At 40.4% G+C, this 19,358-nt stretch overlaps 1 protein-coding gene across 1 annotated transcript in view; it reads left to right on the top strand.

Moving 5' to 3' along the window:
• Nucleotides 1-3,219: 3,219 nt before the first annotated feature.
• ppm1h (protein phosphatase, Mg2+/Mn2+ dependent, 1H) overlaps nucleotides 3,220-19,358 on the top strand; it is a 35,521-nt gene continuing 19,382 nt past the window's right edge. The window contains exons 1-3 of the mRNA XM_067590358.1: nucleotides 3,220-3,735; nucleotides 14,190-14,355; nucleotides 17,145-17,501. Of these exons, the coding sequence (XP_067446459.1) occupies nucleotides 3,503-3,735; nucleotides 14,190-14,355; nucleotides 17,145-17,501 (756 nt within the window). The 5' untranslated portion in view covers nucleotides 3,220-3,502. The remainder of the gene's footprint in view (nucleotides 3,736-14,189; nucleotides 14,356-17,144; nucleotides 17,502-19,358) is intronic.

Genomic DNA, 19,358 nt, shown 5'->3' with positions numbered 1-19,358 from the left:
ATTCTTGACTTGAGACTTGAGGCGAATACACAAAGAGAATACCAAGCTGCAACCAAAGTTCATACAAAACAAAAATCAAAGCACGAGCTATAGCACTTATTGCCAAAGCTGCTTGATCAAGCTACTAACTTGTGGACACAGAACAAAATTTAAACCAACAGCCTCCTCACTTCCTTATCAGGCACAAAGCAAGTTAACATGACATATCAATACAAGAAGTGCTGATTTATCAAACCATACTAGGAAGTTACAAGCCCGACAAGCACCCATATGTACTGGGAATATGTACAATGGTGAAAACAAAATAGCCACAGCAGAGCCCAAGATCAACAGCCCTATCTATCTAATCACAGCAATTGGCTATCTAGTCTCAACCCTTGTGTTTGTACAGATGATTGTGGGGGGTACTTATGCACTGATTCCCCTGGAACCAGAAGGCAACCAGAAAACTGGCGACCCTCGGAGAACCAGGGAAATGCTCCCAAGGCATCGTCTTTACCCACCCTCGCCAGCACACTAAAGGGAAAACAACAGGTTGGTCTCCTGTTGAGACCAACCTCCTCGGCCTACAAAGGGGATGCATGGCTCGTACCAACGGATATGTGGCAATCACCAATGACATGCACCAGTACTTATGTCTTCTTTAAGGAGTTTCCAAATGAACTGGGGACAAATGCTGCTCCCTTCCAACACCCACTAAAACTAACTCCACAAAAGTGATTTAACAAAAACCTTGCATGGTACTCCTAAAAAGTCACAAGGCTAAATTCTCAAAAGCACATCTGCTTTCCTGAAAAGCACTTAAAATTATAGCATTCATGAGCCACAATGGTCACAAATCAAAATGGTCACACATTGTCCAATTCAACCGAATGGGCCTCCCTTTGTCACACTATGACTTGATCATGAGGTTTAGATCCCGGACGAGCCCCCATTTTTCACAAACTGGCTCAGGAATGTGACAAGGAGGGAATCCGTGCAATTAGTTGAGCTTATAGGACTTGGTTTTACAATCCTGTATTATAATCAGCGATCATTCCTTGAGTGGGGGTAGGGGTAAATGCTTCACCGGGGTCATCAGGTTGGCACCCTCCTTCCTTGATGTTTCGTTGACAGGCCCAAGCCGCAACAGAATTTAGGAGGATCAGTTGAGTCCGGGTTCTGTCAATGATTCAGTTCTGTTTATGCGGACTGTCAATCACAACCAGCAGCGACAGAACTTCAGGAGGATCAGTCGAGTCCAGGTTTCCTCTGTCAATGATTCAGTCCTATTTATGTGGCATGTAAATCATCAACAGAACTTTGGGGGATCAGTCAAGTTCAGGATTCTATTGTCGATAATTCAGTCCCATTTATGCGGACTGTAAATCATAACCAGCGGCAACAGAACTTCAGGAGGATCAGTCGAGTCCAGGTTTCTTCTGTCAACGATTCAGTCCTGTTTATGCGGACTGTAAATCACAACCAGCAGTGGGGGTAAGGGCAAGAGTTTGCTTAAAAAAAATGTTTGTTAAAACTAAAGGTAAGATAAACAAAACAATAAAGTGTTTAGAACAAAGTGCAAAACCAAAAGAAGACGATGCAGTGCAGAGTGGATGTCAGCACGTAGAAGGGAGAGAGAGTGACCACATGGGCTAGCTTTTATAGCTTGGCAGACCCAGGTGAACCATATTACACTGAGGACCCTCCACTGTCAGCCAATATCCAGACGGCAGCCTCCGAGACAGTGGGTCGAGCGTCACAGTGTGTTAAAAAAAAAGCTGATATGTGTGCTGAAGTCATTATAGAGCCCAGTTTTTTTTTTACTGTAGTTTAAATCATGTGTGACTAAGTTTGAAACTACAGTGAACACAGTTTGAGGAAATGAGGCTACCAGAGTCAGTATCATGTTTTAAATCTCTTTTTAAAACTTCCCCACATTGGAGAGCACATCCTAACCTTACTTGGTTTTATTTATTGTTATTTTATTCCTTTTAGTTTATTTTACTGTGATTTGTTTGACTTTATTTTATCCTGGTCCAGTTTATTTACCTATTTTCTATTTGCTATGATAATCTATTATGAAGCACTGAGTTACTTGTTCTTTTAAAACTGCTCTTCAAATAAGGATGATGATCATTAACATCATTATTACCAGTATAAGACTCATGTTACACTTCACATGCATTGCTTCTTCTCAATTACAGTCTTGGTCGTCCACTTCTCTCATTGACAAAGGAGGTTTTATCAGGTAGTACAGGAAACATGCCAAAGTCAGCTGATGGCACTCACACTGTCTTCCTGTGTATGGTCTGTATGATGTGTGTGTGTGTGTGTGTGTGTGTGTGTGTGTGTGTGTGTGTGTGTGTGTGTGTGTGTGTGTGTGTGTGAGAGAGAGAGAGAGAGATAGAGAGAGAGAGAACAAGAGTTTGTGTGGCTCCATGTGAGCTCTTTTCCTTTTATTTTATTCTCCCTTATGAGAACAAGATCCTTCAGTGTCCCCATAGGCATATGAAAATAATGTATGTTTTTTTTTGCAGTCTTGGAAAAATGCAGCGCTTAGGGATTGTGGCCTGTAACAGAATTAGGATTGTGCTTTGGATGAAAGGTATAGGATTTCTGTAAATGTGGGGTTGATAGTCATGGATGGGTGACTAAATTGAATATTCTCACATATGGTAGCTTAATTGCAAGTGTTTGTTTATGTGTGTGTTCCTGTCAGTGAAGGAGGAAGTATTCTGATTCTCTAGCAGTACATGTACCACCTTGTAAAAATGATCCCTTAATAATAACTGAGCAAAAGTCCTTAATTGAAAATGTTACTTAAGTAAAAATAGGAAGGCCTAAGTATTATCAACAAAAAGGATCAAACATAAAAGTAAAACCACTACTGAAAAATGGTCCCTTGATTATTATAGCATTAAACTATAACAATGAATGATGTTTTCATCATGTTTTGGATCAAATATCATGTCAAAGTATCTGTCAAATTTTGGGGTAAAAAAAGTACAATGAGTTATTTCCCTCTGAATTGTAGTGGAGTAGAAGTAAAGTGGCATGAGATGGAAATACTCAAGTAAAGTACAAGTACCTCAGATTTGTACTGTACACATATGTGATTGAGAGTCCATTTTTAAGATCATGGATCATCCCCTCTGCAGACAACACACACAGAGCTGCTCTGCACCTTGCCCAGCAGGTGATCGTCACTTCAGGATTACGCACCTTTGACCTCCGGCACTGTCAACAGTAAGCTGCTCACAGAGATGCCAGTGCGACCAAATCCACCAGCAGCAACCGGTTTGTCACATGACTGGTGTGCAGCGCTGCCTGCCTGCCTGCCTGCCTGCCTTGTCTGTGTGTGTGTGTGTGTGTGTGGCTTTTTATTTCCGCGTTCACCGAGGGAGCACTGAATGAGTCTTTACGGCCGCTGTGTGTCTGCCTTTGACGCCGCGAAACTGCGTCGCCGTGCGGGGGGAGACTCACGCAATCGCATCGCCTGGACCCACGCTGCCGCAGGACCATGCTCACGCGGGTAAAATCGGCGGTGGCCAATTTTATGGGAGGTATGATGGCTGGTGGCTCCAATGGTGACCATCCCGGCGGCTCGGAGCTGCCCCTGAGATTCCCGTACAGCAGACCGGAGTTCTTGGGGCTGTCGCCGGACGAGATAGAGTGCTCGGCGGACCACATTGCGAGACCGATCCTCATACTGAAGGAGACCAAGCGGCTGCCGTGGTCTACCGGCTACGCAGAGTGAGTAACCTGTATGCGTCCATCTTTTCTTGCACAGCATCCTTTGGAAGTGAGCGCGTCCTTCCTGGACCACATTGAGATCAGTCACTGAGGCGTAAACACTAAACACCAGCCTTGTAAAATCAGGCTTCTATTACAAATAGACTAAAGCGCAGAAACTGGCCTTTCTTCTGTTTACACATACGAGCGAGAACTGCCTATTCATCCATAATACCATGTAGAAACATCACAGCGGGGATGTCAAAACCATTAGGGCATAAAAAAAATACATTCAACAACAAGATAAGGTCACTACAAACTGGCCTCTATCGCCATACAGTGGGGCCTTTCTTATTATGATGGCGTAATAGTTGGGGGAAATACCATAAAGTAGGTTATAATAAGGTCACTGTAAGCTAAGTATTGGTGCAGACTCACTGTAAGAAAGGAGATCATAGTGCAGCCTACTCTCAGATTGGTAGTGTGTGACAGTTGTATTTGTCTGTTTGTATTGTTGAGGGTTAATGATTAACAGCTGCTCTCTTGGCTAGGTCACTCTTGGAAAAGAGATTTTAATCTCAACGAGACTTTTATCTTGTTAAATAAAGGATATACTATATATATATATATATGTATATGTATATGATTTCTAAATAGCAATAACATGTTTTATTGGTACCTGTGAGGCACCTGGTTCAATGTGTTGTTTGCATATACTGTAGTCTATCCTTTGTCTTTAGCTTTTTGTCAAACACTAGATGTTTCAGTAAAGCTGGTGAAACCTGTCCATGTCCTTTTAGATGTCTATGACATGAAACAGACAACAGGAGACAACAGTCTTGTAGAAGAGCAGGTTCGCAGTATTTGCTCATTCAATATTTGCCTTGTCAGAGGACTTGTCATCCTACTTCTATTGAATAGCCTAGCTAAGATCATCAGCTGTATTATTGATATCATATCTTATGTTTATGCGGCCAGAATCCATTTGGCCTCCTGCTTCCTCCTGCCGAGGCCATAATGATGTGGCTGTGTTGTATTTTCAATTGACGTACTATAAACAGCAGTTAGTGCAGCAGCCCGACTCATGAAAAGCAAAGTTGTTTCTCTACTTCTTTTAAATTGGGAATTTAGTATTCCAGTGCAGCTGCAAAAATATAGCAGAACATGAGGAAATGTCTACTTTGTGAAATATTTTGACGATTTCTAATGCCATAACAAACATTAGAGGAAAGTGAGGAATTACTTCATTTGCATGCATTTATAAGAGCAGAGTTCTGTGCTCCACCTCAGGCTACAAAACAAGACTTGATCTATACAAACAAACCAGTTTATTTTCCATTTCAGGTTACATTTATCTTTGACAGCGCACAACTCAAAAAATGTCATTTGTCTTGCTCTCATCGTGCCAAACGCCTGAGAGCACTGAGTCACCATCACTTCTACTCATGCAGTCTCAAATAAAGTTATCAGGGTGGTCTGGTCTGGCGGTTAGTGAGGCTGTCTTATAACTGTAGAGGTCACAGTTGAGCCCTTGAGGCAATCCTAACTACACAGTGTTTGACACGGCAGCTAAGTGTCCTGAATTCATGAATTCACAAAGAAAGGTTAGCTTGTCTGTGTTTCCTCTTAGTCTTATCTTCATGCCGTGGAGAGGATGTTATGATGGAGTGCCTATTTCCATAAGCTTAATTGTTTAATCGATGATGTTAGATATTCAGTAAGAACGCTAAGTGCAGAAACTCCTCCCATCTCTTTGCATCTAATGTTTCAACTTAAGCCGTCCTGCTGCGAACCCAATTTAGATGTGCAAATGCTTGTCATCTCAATTTAGGCGGGGCTGCTCGTTGCACGCTTTTGCTTTGACACAACTGATTGATGCAGTCTGATTGTTCTTACATTACAAGAACTAAACAAGACAGGGTAACACTTGACCAGCCGATAAGGACAGAAACTAACAATTATGTGCTTTATCAATTAAAGTGTTGATTATTCTTCCTATTGGTTTGACCCATAAAATGTCCTGCATGATTTCCCAGAGCTCAAGGTGTTGCTTGTTTTATCTTACAGTCCAAAACGCAAAGATATTTCATTTACTATGTTACAAAATAGAGCAAATTGCTCCATTTCAGGAGCTGGAACCAGAGAATATTTGACATTTTTGCTTGATTAACTACGAAAACATTGTGTCGATATATTTTCTTTTGATTATTGACTAATTAAGCAGATCTATAGGGTCTCTGCTTCCTATAGAGCGAAGGATTCTTTTGAGTTTGTAGGATGCTCATACAGGATGCTGTGTAGTGTTTCTTACTTAACTGAAGATGGGAGCTTTTATACAGTAATGTGCTTCCTCATGCTAATCTGCCATGAAGAGTTTTTTAATCTCAAGATTTGCTTCTGTGTTTAGAAACCATCACCCACTCAGTTCTGTGTTTTCTAAATTGGGTTACATTATTTTAGTCCAAATGATACAATTTTTTTGCTACATGTTGCATTCATTATTATTTATCACAATTACTGTTATTTTATAATTCAAATAACACATTTTATTGACTTTATTTCACTTACATGGGATATATGATTGTAAAGGATCAGTTCAACAGCCCTACTTCATGAATAGATGCGATGCTGCTGCCAGGACTGTATGTGTGTGTGTGTGTGTGTGTGCTTATATGTGCCAGCTTGGTGTAGCATCAGCCAGGACTGAGCTATACTGGGGATTTGTCAACAGCTGGCTCACCAGCAGGCTTTGTTGTTGTGAAATCTCACTGCCAGCAGAGAAAACCTGAGCCCCTGTGAGATGATGTGATCCATACAGATCCACTCGGGCGGGTTAACAGGGTCAGATAGCAATGGATCACTCTGCTAAAACTAAAGCCCAGTAAAGATACTTATAGTGCATCTGAAGACTTGGTGGTTTCATCTAACAAGCATTGTGGGAAGCTCTTATGTCTGGCGCTGTTATAAAGTTACTGCTTGTAGCATATTAGATGGAACATACAGTATTAATGACTGGCTAACAGGAATATGTATAACAAATACTTTGAATTGCTTATTTACATTGAAGAAACCATGGTTTGAAGGGAATTTCTGAGTTGGATCAGTGTGTGTATCTTGACATTTTTGCAAAATATTGCCGTTTTATTCAGTTTATTTTAGTAACAGTCTGTTGCATGTTTTAGCCACTCTAGCAGTGTGGCTCTATGGCAATGTTGGTATGTTTGTCGACTGGTACACCACTTTGATTCAGAGGATAAATCATCATCACCAGGGCAAAATGTTCACTTATCCAGTGAAATATCTCAACATGCACAAGATGGATTAGCGCAAAATGTTTTTTTGACATTCATTCAGATTTTCAGACGAAGTATTTTAATAACTTACTTGGTTTATGAAATACCTGCAAAACTAATATTACCACCAGCCCTATGCTGTGCTGTGTGTGTAATTAATGCTAGCATGCTAACAAGCTAAACTAAGATGGTGAACATTGTAAACATTATACCTGCTAAATATCAGCGTGTTTTAGTAGCATTGTCACTGTGAGCATTTTAGCTTGCTGATGTTAGCACCTCCGTGGCTAGCAAGAGCAGCCTCACAGAGCTGTTAGACTGGCTGTAGACTCTTTGTTTACATTTTCTGCATACATATTAAACAGTATTTCAAAACAGATACTTTGGTATGAGTCTTTACATTGAAGAAAACACAGTTTGAGTTGGATAAGTGTGTACAACCTGACAATTTTTCCACTTTTTTACATCTCGTTTCAACACCCTGACTATTTTATCCACAAAGTGAAAGGTTTCCATAGTGTGGGTATTCCAATATTTGAAGATCATCAGCAATGGAAAGAAAAATAAAAGTGTAGGATCATACAAGATTCACACGGCCATTCTCTGTATTGTATTTTTCTCCTTCCTACCCCTGCTCGTATATAAGTAGGCCTCTCCGAGATTGCCGGGGTTACGCTGGGTTATTGCTCCCAGCGGGGAAACAGGAAGAGCAGTTCTGCTTTATGAGGAGGATTCTGATGCACTGCCTCTGTGTGGGTGCACTGTCAGGTCCAGTGAGCACGGTCCATTGAATGGATCACTGAGTATTGCTCACTCTAACTTGTGTCACCATTTCTTCTTCAGCACACGTACAAGACCCACTTTTGCAGAGCGACATTTTCTGCACCTTTTCTTTCCAATTGTTTTTTTTTATATACCAGCACTGAAAAATAATGATTCTCCCTTCTGTGCTCAGTTCACTGTTGAGGTGCGCCATGTTGCATGTTGCTTAGTGTTTTCAAAAGTAGAGGAGATGAGGGAAACTGCTCATCTCATCTACGAAGTCACCTTCAGTGGTGTTTACACAGATGCATCCCCCAGGAACTCTTTCAGTTTTGGAGATGTTGACCTTGCTGTGACCATGTCCTTTTACAAAACCAAATATGCCAATACAATCACAGTTAAACATACCTTATATTGGTATTTGTGATACTGTTACTATGTAACATGTCCAGTTCCAGGTTGGTGTACACATACATCACATACATATCACCTGTCCCTTTGCCCCCCTTCAGCTCCTAGCAGGCCTCACAGTTTAGAACGGGACATAGATGCTATAACGTTACTCTAAACTCTGGTACAGCATCCGGGACCACAGCCGGCAACTATTCTGATAATTGACTTGTTGCTTGTCTTGGTCTTTCATTACTGTAAATGTAACATTTTGGGTTTTTGGGAAGTAACGCAAGGATACTGTAGGTAGTACGCTAGTTAAACCCACATGCTGATGTTTGCAGCTTAGGTTTCACTTACTTTACGCCTACACACTCTCTTCTGCTTTTGGTTTTGGAAAAGCTAAAAAAAAAAAGACACCATACTCCAAACTTACCATACGGAGTATTGCTCTTACAACAAACCCATGCACGCTGTTTCAACATCTGGAGAATTCCAAAACTTTACAGGCCTGCTGTGCCTCATTACTGATGTTTTCCATGGATATTTGGTGTAGACTGTTTGGATCCAACCTTGTTTGCTCCAAGTTACTTTCTGGTAGGAAAACAGTGATGGATGGGACAAGAGAAGGGACAGTGAATGAGGTTTTGGCTTTCAGTTTCAGCAGCATCACTTTGGATGGAAATGGGGTTGAGCTCATTGTGCTCTTGAGAATAAATCAAGACAAGCAATTAGCATAAAATACAGTGGACAGAACCATTCTGTCCAGGATAATTATGCCAAAGCCAATTCTTTGCTAAAGTAGCCTGAATGAGAGATTGATGAAGAATTGTTGGAGCTGCTCCATCAGTAGGAGAGATCCAATTTTGGTGATGGAGTAGCAAAAGCAGAACATCCAAAATGGGCTCCACCCTATTTTTGCCCCTCCTTTCCCCCACTCATTTCCTCTCCTCCCCTCCTCAGAGTTGCTTGTTGGCATCGGAGAGTCATGGTCCTGAAAGAGCAAAGAATAAATTCATTCACTCACTCACTGACCCCGTACCAATAACACAATCCTTCAGCAAACTCAGCAGCATTCCGATCAATACTTAATCAGTATGTGTGTCTGTAAACTAAACACAAGCGCCACCGCTACACACTGTATATTTTATCTGCACGTCATCAGACGGGCATGTGTGAGTTCATGTCAGTGCTTTGGCTCATAGAAGGCAGAAAGTTGGCGTTACTCAGTGTTAAAAAGAGAAAGTGACGGCTCCAGGGTGTTTAACAGTGTGAGTGTGAAACAGGGAGCTGCAGAATGAAATCAGAATGTTGGACAAACATTTCCAAGATAAAGAAGGGTCAAAACATAAGTTTCGATATCCAATACTTCCTTGTATTGTTATTGGAGGTTCATCCATAACATTGTAGGGTCTTTCTTAAGTCTTTCCCTCTACATTTTCGATATTTTTCCATTATAAAGAGCTAAATAAATCAGTCGGTGTCATACTCAACTATGAAGAAGAAGCACATGAGCGGAGCTTCATACAAACAAAGCTTCCCAGTGCTCAATCACATGATGCAGCACATGTTCTTGTGTTGTTTCTGCTACATCAATAGGGCACATCGCAATGAGGCAGAAACGGCGTAATGCTATTTCAGTTCAATGACTGCTTTCCTTAATGTGTAGCTATAATAAGTTGCCACTGAGCAACGGATGTGATGCACTGCCATAATCACATCATAGGATCATCTTTATCATTATCTTAAATGATGATGTTGCAGCAGAAACCACAGTAGAAACAAAGAGAAAAAATGTTGTGCAAAGGAATATAGCAAAAATCTGCTTGGAAGTTATTAGAAGCATATATGTAAAAGCAGCAGGAATATAAAGATAGGTGGGTGAATGACCAAAAAAATACAACTAGAAAATGCATTTCCTGCAGAAAATGCATGTGAATGCTGACAGCTGAAGTAAATCGTAAAGTTTTGCTGAAAATGCAGAAATCTGCAGCATTTTTTTCCTTAGAAATCTTGTAGCGCCACCTACAGGTGAAATTATATCAAATGCTACAGACTTGTTCAGCATCCCCATCTGTACAACTTCGCTGAATTTGGTTAGCATGGAATATTACATGTAAGAGATATGGCAGTTAATAAGTTACCTTGAAAATTTTTCCAGGTGCAAATGGGCGTGGCCTGTATCAATTGAATCAGCATTATCCAAGGAACACACTGTGCAAATATTGTTTTGCTGCGCCTCATAGTTCATGACCTATCAGCCAAAACATAAAACACATAATAACTGACCACCTGGTGGCGCTGCAGGTACCATGTTTTAATATGTTAAGCATTTCCACATGAGACACCTGTCCATGAAGTATTAGTATTTTAGCACTTTCAGTTTTTGAGATATCAACTTTCAAACATTCCTCCATTATAAATTTGAATATTTTAAAAAATGATATAAAATCACTGGAATATGCCAGAAAGAAGAAAAGTCGTAGCATAAGTCTCCCTAAAGAGCTGAACGTTTTGATATTTGAATGGTTTCTGTAGCTGAAAGTATGCAGAAGTAGTCAGTGATTGAAACAAGTACAGAAGAATAATAAATAAAGCTTTGAAGAACAGTGTGAACGCTGATAAGCTAAATAATATTCACTTTCAAGTGAGAACGGGGGCCATATCCTGCATATATAGGATTATTTTACTGCAGATGTAGTGTAAAAAGACAGATAGGACTATCAACAGCATTTGATTAAACACATAAAAAGTCCAAAGGTTCTTTCTCATTGGGTTTTTTTTGCACATTATGCAAAATAGTATCACAATATTTCTAGAAAGATGTGATGCTGTCTGATAACACCTTTGGAGTAAAACTTCAGGCCAAAGAAGACACACTCTAGTTTACAGCTCTGACAAGGTAATTAAGGTCATGCCGTTGTCTCAAATATGAAGAAGTGAAACGAGGTAACCGAATATGACAGCCCTGGTCTCGGACACAGTTGAGGCCTCAGGGTGTGGATGGGTTTTCCTCTCATATCAGAGATGAAAGGCGTGAAAGCTCCACTGTTGTTAATCTTGTGATCTTCCAGGGTCAAATGAGCCTCACTCCCTGCAGTGCTTTGGTCTCAGACACGCATGATAGTGCATGAAGTTTGTGGCCTCTATTCATCATATGAAGTTAGAGAGAGGATTTAAAGGACCATGCTGTTGGTTGTGCATGTCTTGACCCATAACTACATATATCACATACACTGTATACTTGACGTTACTGCTGACCAATTTCCAGAGCATAAAATGATTTCATAGGCTGATTTCAAAAGCGTATGACATGCATGTCAACCTTCTTAATGTAAGACACTAACAAATTCACAATATCTGTTTCATGAGGTCTGTGCATGCTTATTATTTGTCTTCAGGGTTTGACCTTCTGACAACAAAACTTGTGAATGCAGTGCAAATGTTAGGCAGCTGAATCTCAAATGTCAAACGCCGAAGCTTCTCCCTTGTGTTGTGATTACGCAATCAACAATTAATCTCGACTAACTGCTTCCTGAGATGAAGTTGATTTGAAAAGCGAACTAGAATGAACTGAAACCGCTGCCAGGAAGGTTTGACATCTATCTACCGTATCTAAAAACATTTAGTACGTAGTGGGAAATAGTCAGCGGTAATGTGCAGTAAAAGTGGATGTGTGTGTTTCCTCTTCCAAACCACTGAGAAGAGCATAAACAAAATGCAAATGCATGAAACCCTCAAGTGATATAACCAGCATGGTTCTAACTTTGGAAGAAAATGGTGCTTTCTTGTAGAATCCCATCACTTATTGCAGTGTTTCCAACCCTTTTTTGTCCCCCCTCTCCCTCGTGATTGCATATTTTATCAACTTGTTACAATATTGAGGAGTTCTTATAAACAAAAGACAAACCTGACAGCAAGATAAGACAGGCTTCATCATATTTTGGATTTCACTGAATGTTTTTGCCTGATGAGCACCACCTGTTTTTCTTCCTTGTCACAAATATGTCCATCTTGTTCTTGACATGTAATGTTGCTCTTTAATTTTCTTTTATGATGTTTAGTTAATGGGATAAAACAAGCAAAACCACAGGTAAGGACCTTTTTTTATGTGTTTGACATCATAGTTTGTCACTTTTCCTTTTTTTTCCAAGTGCATTTACAGCAGTCTTGTCATTCACAGATGACATTTTGTCCACTTTGTGTCTCCACTTGTGCAGCATTATAGTCCATAAAATCAGTCCGATTTGTAAATTGAAAGAGTGACACACATGCGCAGCTGAACAAAATATGTGTCATGTGTTATATGTGTACATACTGTATGACATCAGCATTTTCTGAGCTTTTAGTGCAGCGGCGCTATCTTCAATGCCACAATGTGATGAGGTTTGAAAAGCTCTAATGTAGGGCTGCACAATTATTATTATCGATCTGTGAAAAATGCTCGGCATAATTTCCTAGAACACAAGGTGGAAAAAAAAAAACTGCAAATGACAAATAACTTTAGTGATTGATTGACTATTAAAAATGCTGGCGACTCATTTTGTTTTGATAGGCTAATCAGTTAATTAACTAACCTTTTCAGTATTATTCTGATAGAGTGAGCATCTTGCCACCCTTCATACCTTTGTTGCTAATTTAAGTTATTCATGATTATATTTGAGTAGCTTTGTAGGCAAATGATATGTTTCCTTTAAACTTGTCGTGTGCTATTATTAGTTTTAAGGATGGGGAAGTGTTGAACAGCCCATTGTGTAAGACACCAATTAAAATCAATCTTAGTTGAAACAGGAATATCCGTTCCTCAGCTCGAGGACAGCAAACTTCCAGAGGAAACAAACAAACAAAAAAAAAATCAGTCGTACCGAGCGAGGGTCTGCCCGCTCAATTTCCTGTCAGTTGTGCAACCCACAGTGTTTTCTTAGCTGGAGACAGGATCCCTGCATGTTCATCCCCCTGACCAATTAGGATTATTTATATAGGATCCTCTATAGGAAAAGCAATCATGACTGCCTTTCACATCAACATATATCTAAATAAATATCTCATGTATTTGATATGATTCTGACTTGAAACGTCACAATTGAAAACAGCAGCAATTGTTGACAGCAGAAACAGACAAGTAAAAAAAAAAAAAAGTGACAGAATTTCCACAAAAATGCATAGTTATATTTCGTATTTTGTCCCTATGTGGCTTTTGCTTATCTAATCTCTTGTGCTCTATTTTCTGTTTTATTTATAAACTACTATACGCACAGTTTTAATAGGGCCACTGTAGACCTAACATCTCCTTAGGTGTAGCTAAATCGAGAATGCCTGGAGTATTGTTGAGCAGCGTGTGCTCGTCCATGACTACAGCAGCTCGCAGCAGCAGTGCACCATCTGCCAGGTGTTGTATAATGCAGTATTTATGTGTTTTTCTGTCCTCTGCCCTACATGTGTGGGTCTTAAATTGAAATGTGTATTTAAAGAGTTTGTATCGTCTTGACTTTATCTCGCGTTGTCTTACTTTGTTAGACGCAAATTCTTACACAGAAATTGAGTTTTGGATACGTGCTCTATCCCCTGCATCTGCTGAATGTGTGTTATCAACAGCCGTGTGTCCTGTCATATTCTCATTTCAATTACATGCATCTGTTTACCATCTGTCATCGTCAACATACAGGAAATTGGTTATCTTAGTAGTAATAAATGCAAAGAGTCGCAATCACTTTTGAAAAATCTAAGTCGCAGCTGTTCTGAACTGTTTTTTTTGTGTGTGTGTGTGTGTGATAGAGGGGAGTAATTTAAATGACATGAGTGGAGATGACAGCTGATGTCTTGGGAATAGTTCATCCCTCAGGCTTTAGATATTTTAGATTTTTAGTTTTTCAGCCTAAAAAAAATAAAAGCAATGCTCATCGGAAGTTCTCAATACTGTCTGTTTTGACAATTGACAGTTCAATATACTGTATATTAGTATACTAGCATATCAAACTGGAGCACAGCTTAATATCCCTTTTTGTGGCCTGTTGTCTCCTCTCTGTCTAGGGTTATCAATGCAGGGAAGAGCACATTAAATGAGGACCAGGCCTGCTGTGAAGTGCTGATGGTTAAGAGGAGACCTGCAGGAAGCTCCACGCCCAACCGGACCCCCACGACCCGTAGGAGGTCTTCCTTGCCCAATGGAGAGGGTCTGGGCATCAGGGAGAACCCGGTGAGTCAAACTGAAGGGTTTGGTTCCATCATTCATGAGATATCCTTTCAGCAAAACTACATGTGACAAGCATTCAGCTGTTTTATCAGGTCAATCCACAATGTCAGGCTGTAAGAAGAACAGCATACCATACACTGTATTCACCCCATTTCCTCAAATGAAGCTATGCAGACCCAATTTATGGCCACAGGAAATTACTGATTTTAAGTTGGGAGCAAAATATAAACTGTAACAAGATTTGTTACCCTTCTTTTTTTACATTTGCTTTTCCCTAAAAGTAATCACATGCTGACAAGATGGATTGAAAATGTGTATTGAAGTTAGAAAAAAACCTTCATTTGGTGAGGTGAAGTGGAAAGTTTTAAATAAAGATTAATTGCAAGTAAAAATATTGCTAAACAAGTCATGTAATTCTTTAATTATGTATATTGGAGCGAGTGAAAGAAAATAAATCTAAAATATAATGAATTTTAATCAGTTTAAAAATTAAAAATCTCTAATGCAAGCAGAGTGAGCCCTTTTGCTAGAAGCTTCTACATTTGAGTATTTATTCAGTGATGAAATCCAGGTAGTGGTAAGAGTGGATGTAGTCCTTGAATGTCCCCTGAGCCTTGCTGTTGGGACCCACTGTCCCCTCATCCTGTCCCATCAGCGGTTTGTGAGTACAGCGTCCTTTACAAACCACAGTGGCCTTCAACAGCTCTAGATGTGACTGCATTTATTTTGCTCATCCAAACACACAAGTAGGCTTTAAAGTCATTGCTGTTTGCTGTTGCGGGGCAGTGTAATACATTCACACAGTATGTTGAAGCTGCACTGAACACTGACACACTTAATTCACTTGCTAACAATGGTGCCTCTGTCCCTTTTTTTGCTACTAGGCTGAAAAAAAATGGTTAAATGACTAAACATTGATGTCTGTCTCCTGTGTTTTACTTGTCTTTCTGATGTGCTCTGTTGCTTTCTGTACTACCTCATTGTTCTTTCATCTCTAACATTTCTTTTAAAGCACTTGGTAATTTCATTTTCCAAAAGCAATATGTATCTATATAAACTATTACTGCTGCTAAAATTTTCTCTCAGCCCACCAGTACTTTGCTCAGACCCACCCAGAGCCTACAGCAAACTCATGCAAGTACCTCATGACTCACTTCTGCAGTGATACTAGATCAGTAAGAGTAGTGCGGAGTGTTTCGAGTGCTTTTGCTCGCTTCATAGGCTCATGTTGTAGAACCAGCATGCACTATATTTAGAAAATCAGAGCTTTAGTGTGTGCAGAAATATGTGCTAGCGATGATCTACACTCAGTGACCAGAAAAATGTGGTTTAAACCCCGCCTCTGAAGAAGAAGCCAGCCCTCTTTTTTTCACTTTAAATGTGTGTCAAGGCATAACAAGATGTACACAACAGCAACTTCACGTCCACACTTGTATTATATGTGACATAACTACTGAGGGTGGAGTTCAATTGGTATCTAACAGACTTCGAAATAGCATGTCCGTTGGTACCAGGAGGACGGGGTTGACCATCACTAACATCATAGAGTTTCTGTGCTTTTTGAAGGCGGCAATGTCAAAGGTGTACAATGAATGAACCAGATCACAAGACACATTGTGGAAGCATTACTTTGTAGATGAACACAGAAGACAGTGGCCATATTGAAATGTTGATGCCTGAGCATACATTAACATCATAGCAGACCTGGTTCATCCATCTCGCACCCCCACGGGGGAACGGTACTTTCAGATCAGAAAACATCAATGACCTGGCTGCTGCAAACCCCTGAAAGCATTCCTGCTTTAAATGCGGTGTCCGTAGAAAGGAGCATTCACCCGTTAATAGTGGGCAGCTGTGAGAAACACTGACATCTGCACAACTAAGCTGTAACACCTGGATAGTACAGCTTCCTGTTTGAGTCTCTGCCATGACTTGTGGCGGCTGTAATCAGGGATAAAGCTGTTACAGTATGGTACACGGGTTTCTCTTCTGGTGACTGAGTGTATCGGTGGTTCCCAACCTTTTTGGCTTGTGACGTTTACTTGTGACTCGCTGCCACAGGTTGCATATGCCTATCAGTTGCGAGCAGTTCAACCATTGATACCCTACTCTCAGATAGTTTCGTTATAATGGTTTATAGGGAACTGAAGAGGTAATGTAAAGTAATAAAAATAAAAGATTATTGAGAAAAGTCACAGACAGAAATAAACATAATTTACAAAGCAGAATTAAAATATGTTTTTTTATTTCTTTTTTACGATTTATCTTTAGACCCCTTGGTTGGCCCCGACCTCCAGGTTGGGAACCACAGCAGTACATCATAGGACTGCAAGAACAAAAAGAGAACTTTGTATCACACCACATTCACACTCTCATCATTTTTTAATTGAAGTTATAAACCTCAGAGATGGATGCAGCCGTTTTCCAGGCATCCTTTTATTGATGCTTATTAGATTTTTGAATATTTAACTGGCTGTAATCAACTTCTGTTTGATAAAGAAACAAAATTATATCACCAGGGAACCAAGTAGGACTGAGGACTGACCACAAAAACATGGACAGTCTTCTCAGCTGGCAAACCTATTGATCATCCACAGACTAGATCAGTTTGCTCCATAGGAACTAAATAGACTTTCAGTGACTAGTTGATTATGTTGATTCGTTACGTGTGAATGTGAGGTCTGACAAAGCTCCTCTGCTCACATGCTACATACTGCAGATTTAATTTGTGATACAACTGATTAATGTGTCAGCGCTTGATGTGTGTTTGACTCTTACGTATCTGTATCTAGGACAGTTCTGAAGACCTCACCTTCCATTATTGGGCGCTGTTTGATGGCCACGCTGGTTCTGGGGCAGCTGTTGTGGCCTCTCGCCTCCTCCATCACCACATTGCCCTGCACCTCCAGGAGGTGTTGGAGATCCTCTGCACACCCAACATACTGGCCCCAACCTGCCTGGGTGAGGAGCCTATAAATCACCATCTCACCCCGACATCCCAACGTGCCCTCACCAGGGCCGCATCGCTCCGAGGGGCTGCGGGTGCTCCGGGCTCACCCAGCACCCCACCCACACGCTTCTTTACTGAGAAGAAGATTTCACAGGAGAGCCTGGTGATCGGAGCCATGGAGAACGCTTTCAAAGACATGGTAAGAAAAGTCCGAAATTATTGATAGAATGTGCTGACCTTTTGGCAAATAAGATCTCAGGTAAACGTTCCAATGTGCAATGAAAAGACAAGATTTTGTTGTCTTTTGTGTGTTTTTACGATCATGCACACCGTTCATTATACAGAGTATAAAAAGCATCTTTATTCAGTGCTACCAGTCCTCCTCTCAGCTCAACTTATGAACTTAACAGAGTATGATATCTTATACATTATTTTGTGGACAGTTGGCCTCTTTGTTGAATACACTTAACCCTGATGTTCCTTGTGTTGCTACTTCAGTTACTAATTTTCCATAATTCCCAGAAAGACTTTTGACATCCACCAGTCAAATCACCCTGTTGGAGAAAGTGTACAGAGTAACGATCATCACCAAAAGAGTTTGTTTTTAAAAAAAGGCTAGTCATGTCCTTATGCCCCCCCCCCCCCAAAAAAAAGAAGCTTTTCCACCTGCACTGTATGGAAGCAGGGTGTTAATAAATATATCATGTTAGCACTGCTAAATACAAGCCTACAATCCAAATAACTGTCAAAGTGTTTCTTCTTTGCATTTTCATTTACCAACACAACATAACAGATCTTGGTCAATATGGCATAATGATATAAACTCAGAATTCACAAACTGCTATTCAGTTACACAACAGCCTGCTACATACGGAGCGACCAGTATGTTACACAACATCCTTTTAACTGTAATTACTTACTAAGTCAATTGATATCGATTCACTGTAATTAGACAGTCAAGCGAAATGCACATAGGGCACCCAATTTCCTGCTGTTGGTTCACAAAGATAAATGTAAACAGCAGAAGCTGTCAACCGTTTTTCCTGTTGAATTTGACCTGTGGTGCAGTGTTTAACATACAGTATACTGTAGGTAGATGTAGCACAAACATCCTTGTTTTATTACATCTCAACCTTTAACTAAAATGACGCTACACACAAAATCTTGCCCTTAAGTATAAAAACACATCAACGGCAACTCGGTCAGCTTGAATTGTTTCCGCTACAATTCATTCTTATAGCGGCAGATTTTCAAAGTGGAAAAAATATCCATAGACACTCTCCAAACCGCCATGATCCACCTGCTGTCCACTTGTGTGCTCATTATAGTCCAAAGAGTCAATATTTTACCAAAAATTACAGTTTGACTGTTCAATATTATATATAACTATTTATACAGCCATCTATCAAGCCATGCATTCATATTTAATACTCAAAAGTTATCTTTGAGGTAGTAACAGTACTACTGTAAGTTGAAATGAACTCGTCTGGGGTGATTCTCTCTTCTGGCAGCACAGACAGACGAGTAGGCGTCACCAGCTGGTAATACGGTGCAAAAGGTTAGGGTGCGATTGTACCACAAACATACACATGTGCATTCACACATCATGTGCCTTTTCCAATCTATAATGTATGACTGTTCCTCTCAAACTGGGAGCATATGGTTGTCAGTCAGGTCCTTCAGTTAACAGGAGAACCAGGAGAAGTGATGCAGCCTTCCTCTCTAGCTGCTGCAGGTCACACACACACACATACACACTCACCATCTGGCTGTGCTCTAAGTGGATGCTGGAGCCTTAACCCATGCAGAGGCCAAGAGATCAAGACCTGAGCCAATCAAAACAGTGCGGGCCTGCCTGACAGGCTTTGTGGGGGAAGAGATCAGAGGTCACTGTCCTCAGTTTCAACATAAGGGTTTGAACAACAGTCTCTGTTATATTTGTCCTCTGCTGGGTTGCAAAATAGTAATGATGAAAGCTGTTTTATAGTGTTACACACACTATACATTAATTCAAAATTTGCCATGTTGACAGTATAATAAGCACCAGCTAATTTAA

The sequence above is a fragment of the Thunnus thynnus genome, chromosome 5 (genome assembly GCF_963924715.1).
Source record: "Thunnus thynnus chromosome 5, fThuThy2.1, whole genome shotgun sequence".
NCBI lineage: Eukaryota > Metazoa > Chordata > Actinopteri > Scombriformes > Scombridae > Thunnus > Thunnus thynnus.
Note: the sequence above shows the minus strand (reverse complement) of the source record. Positions and strands in the feature narration are given on the sequence as shown.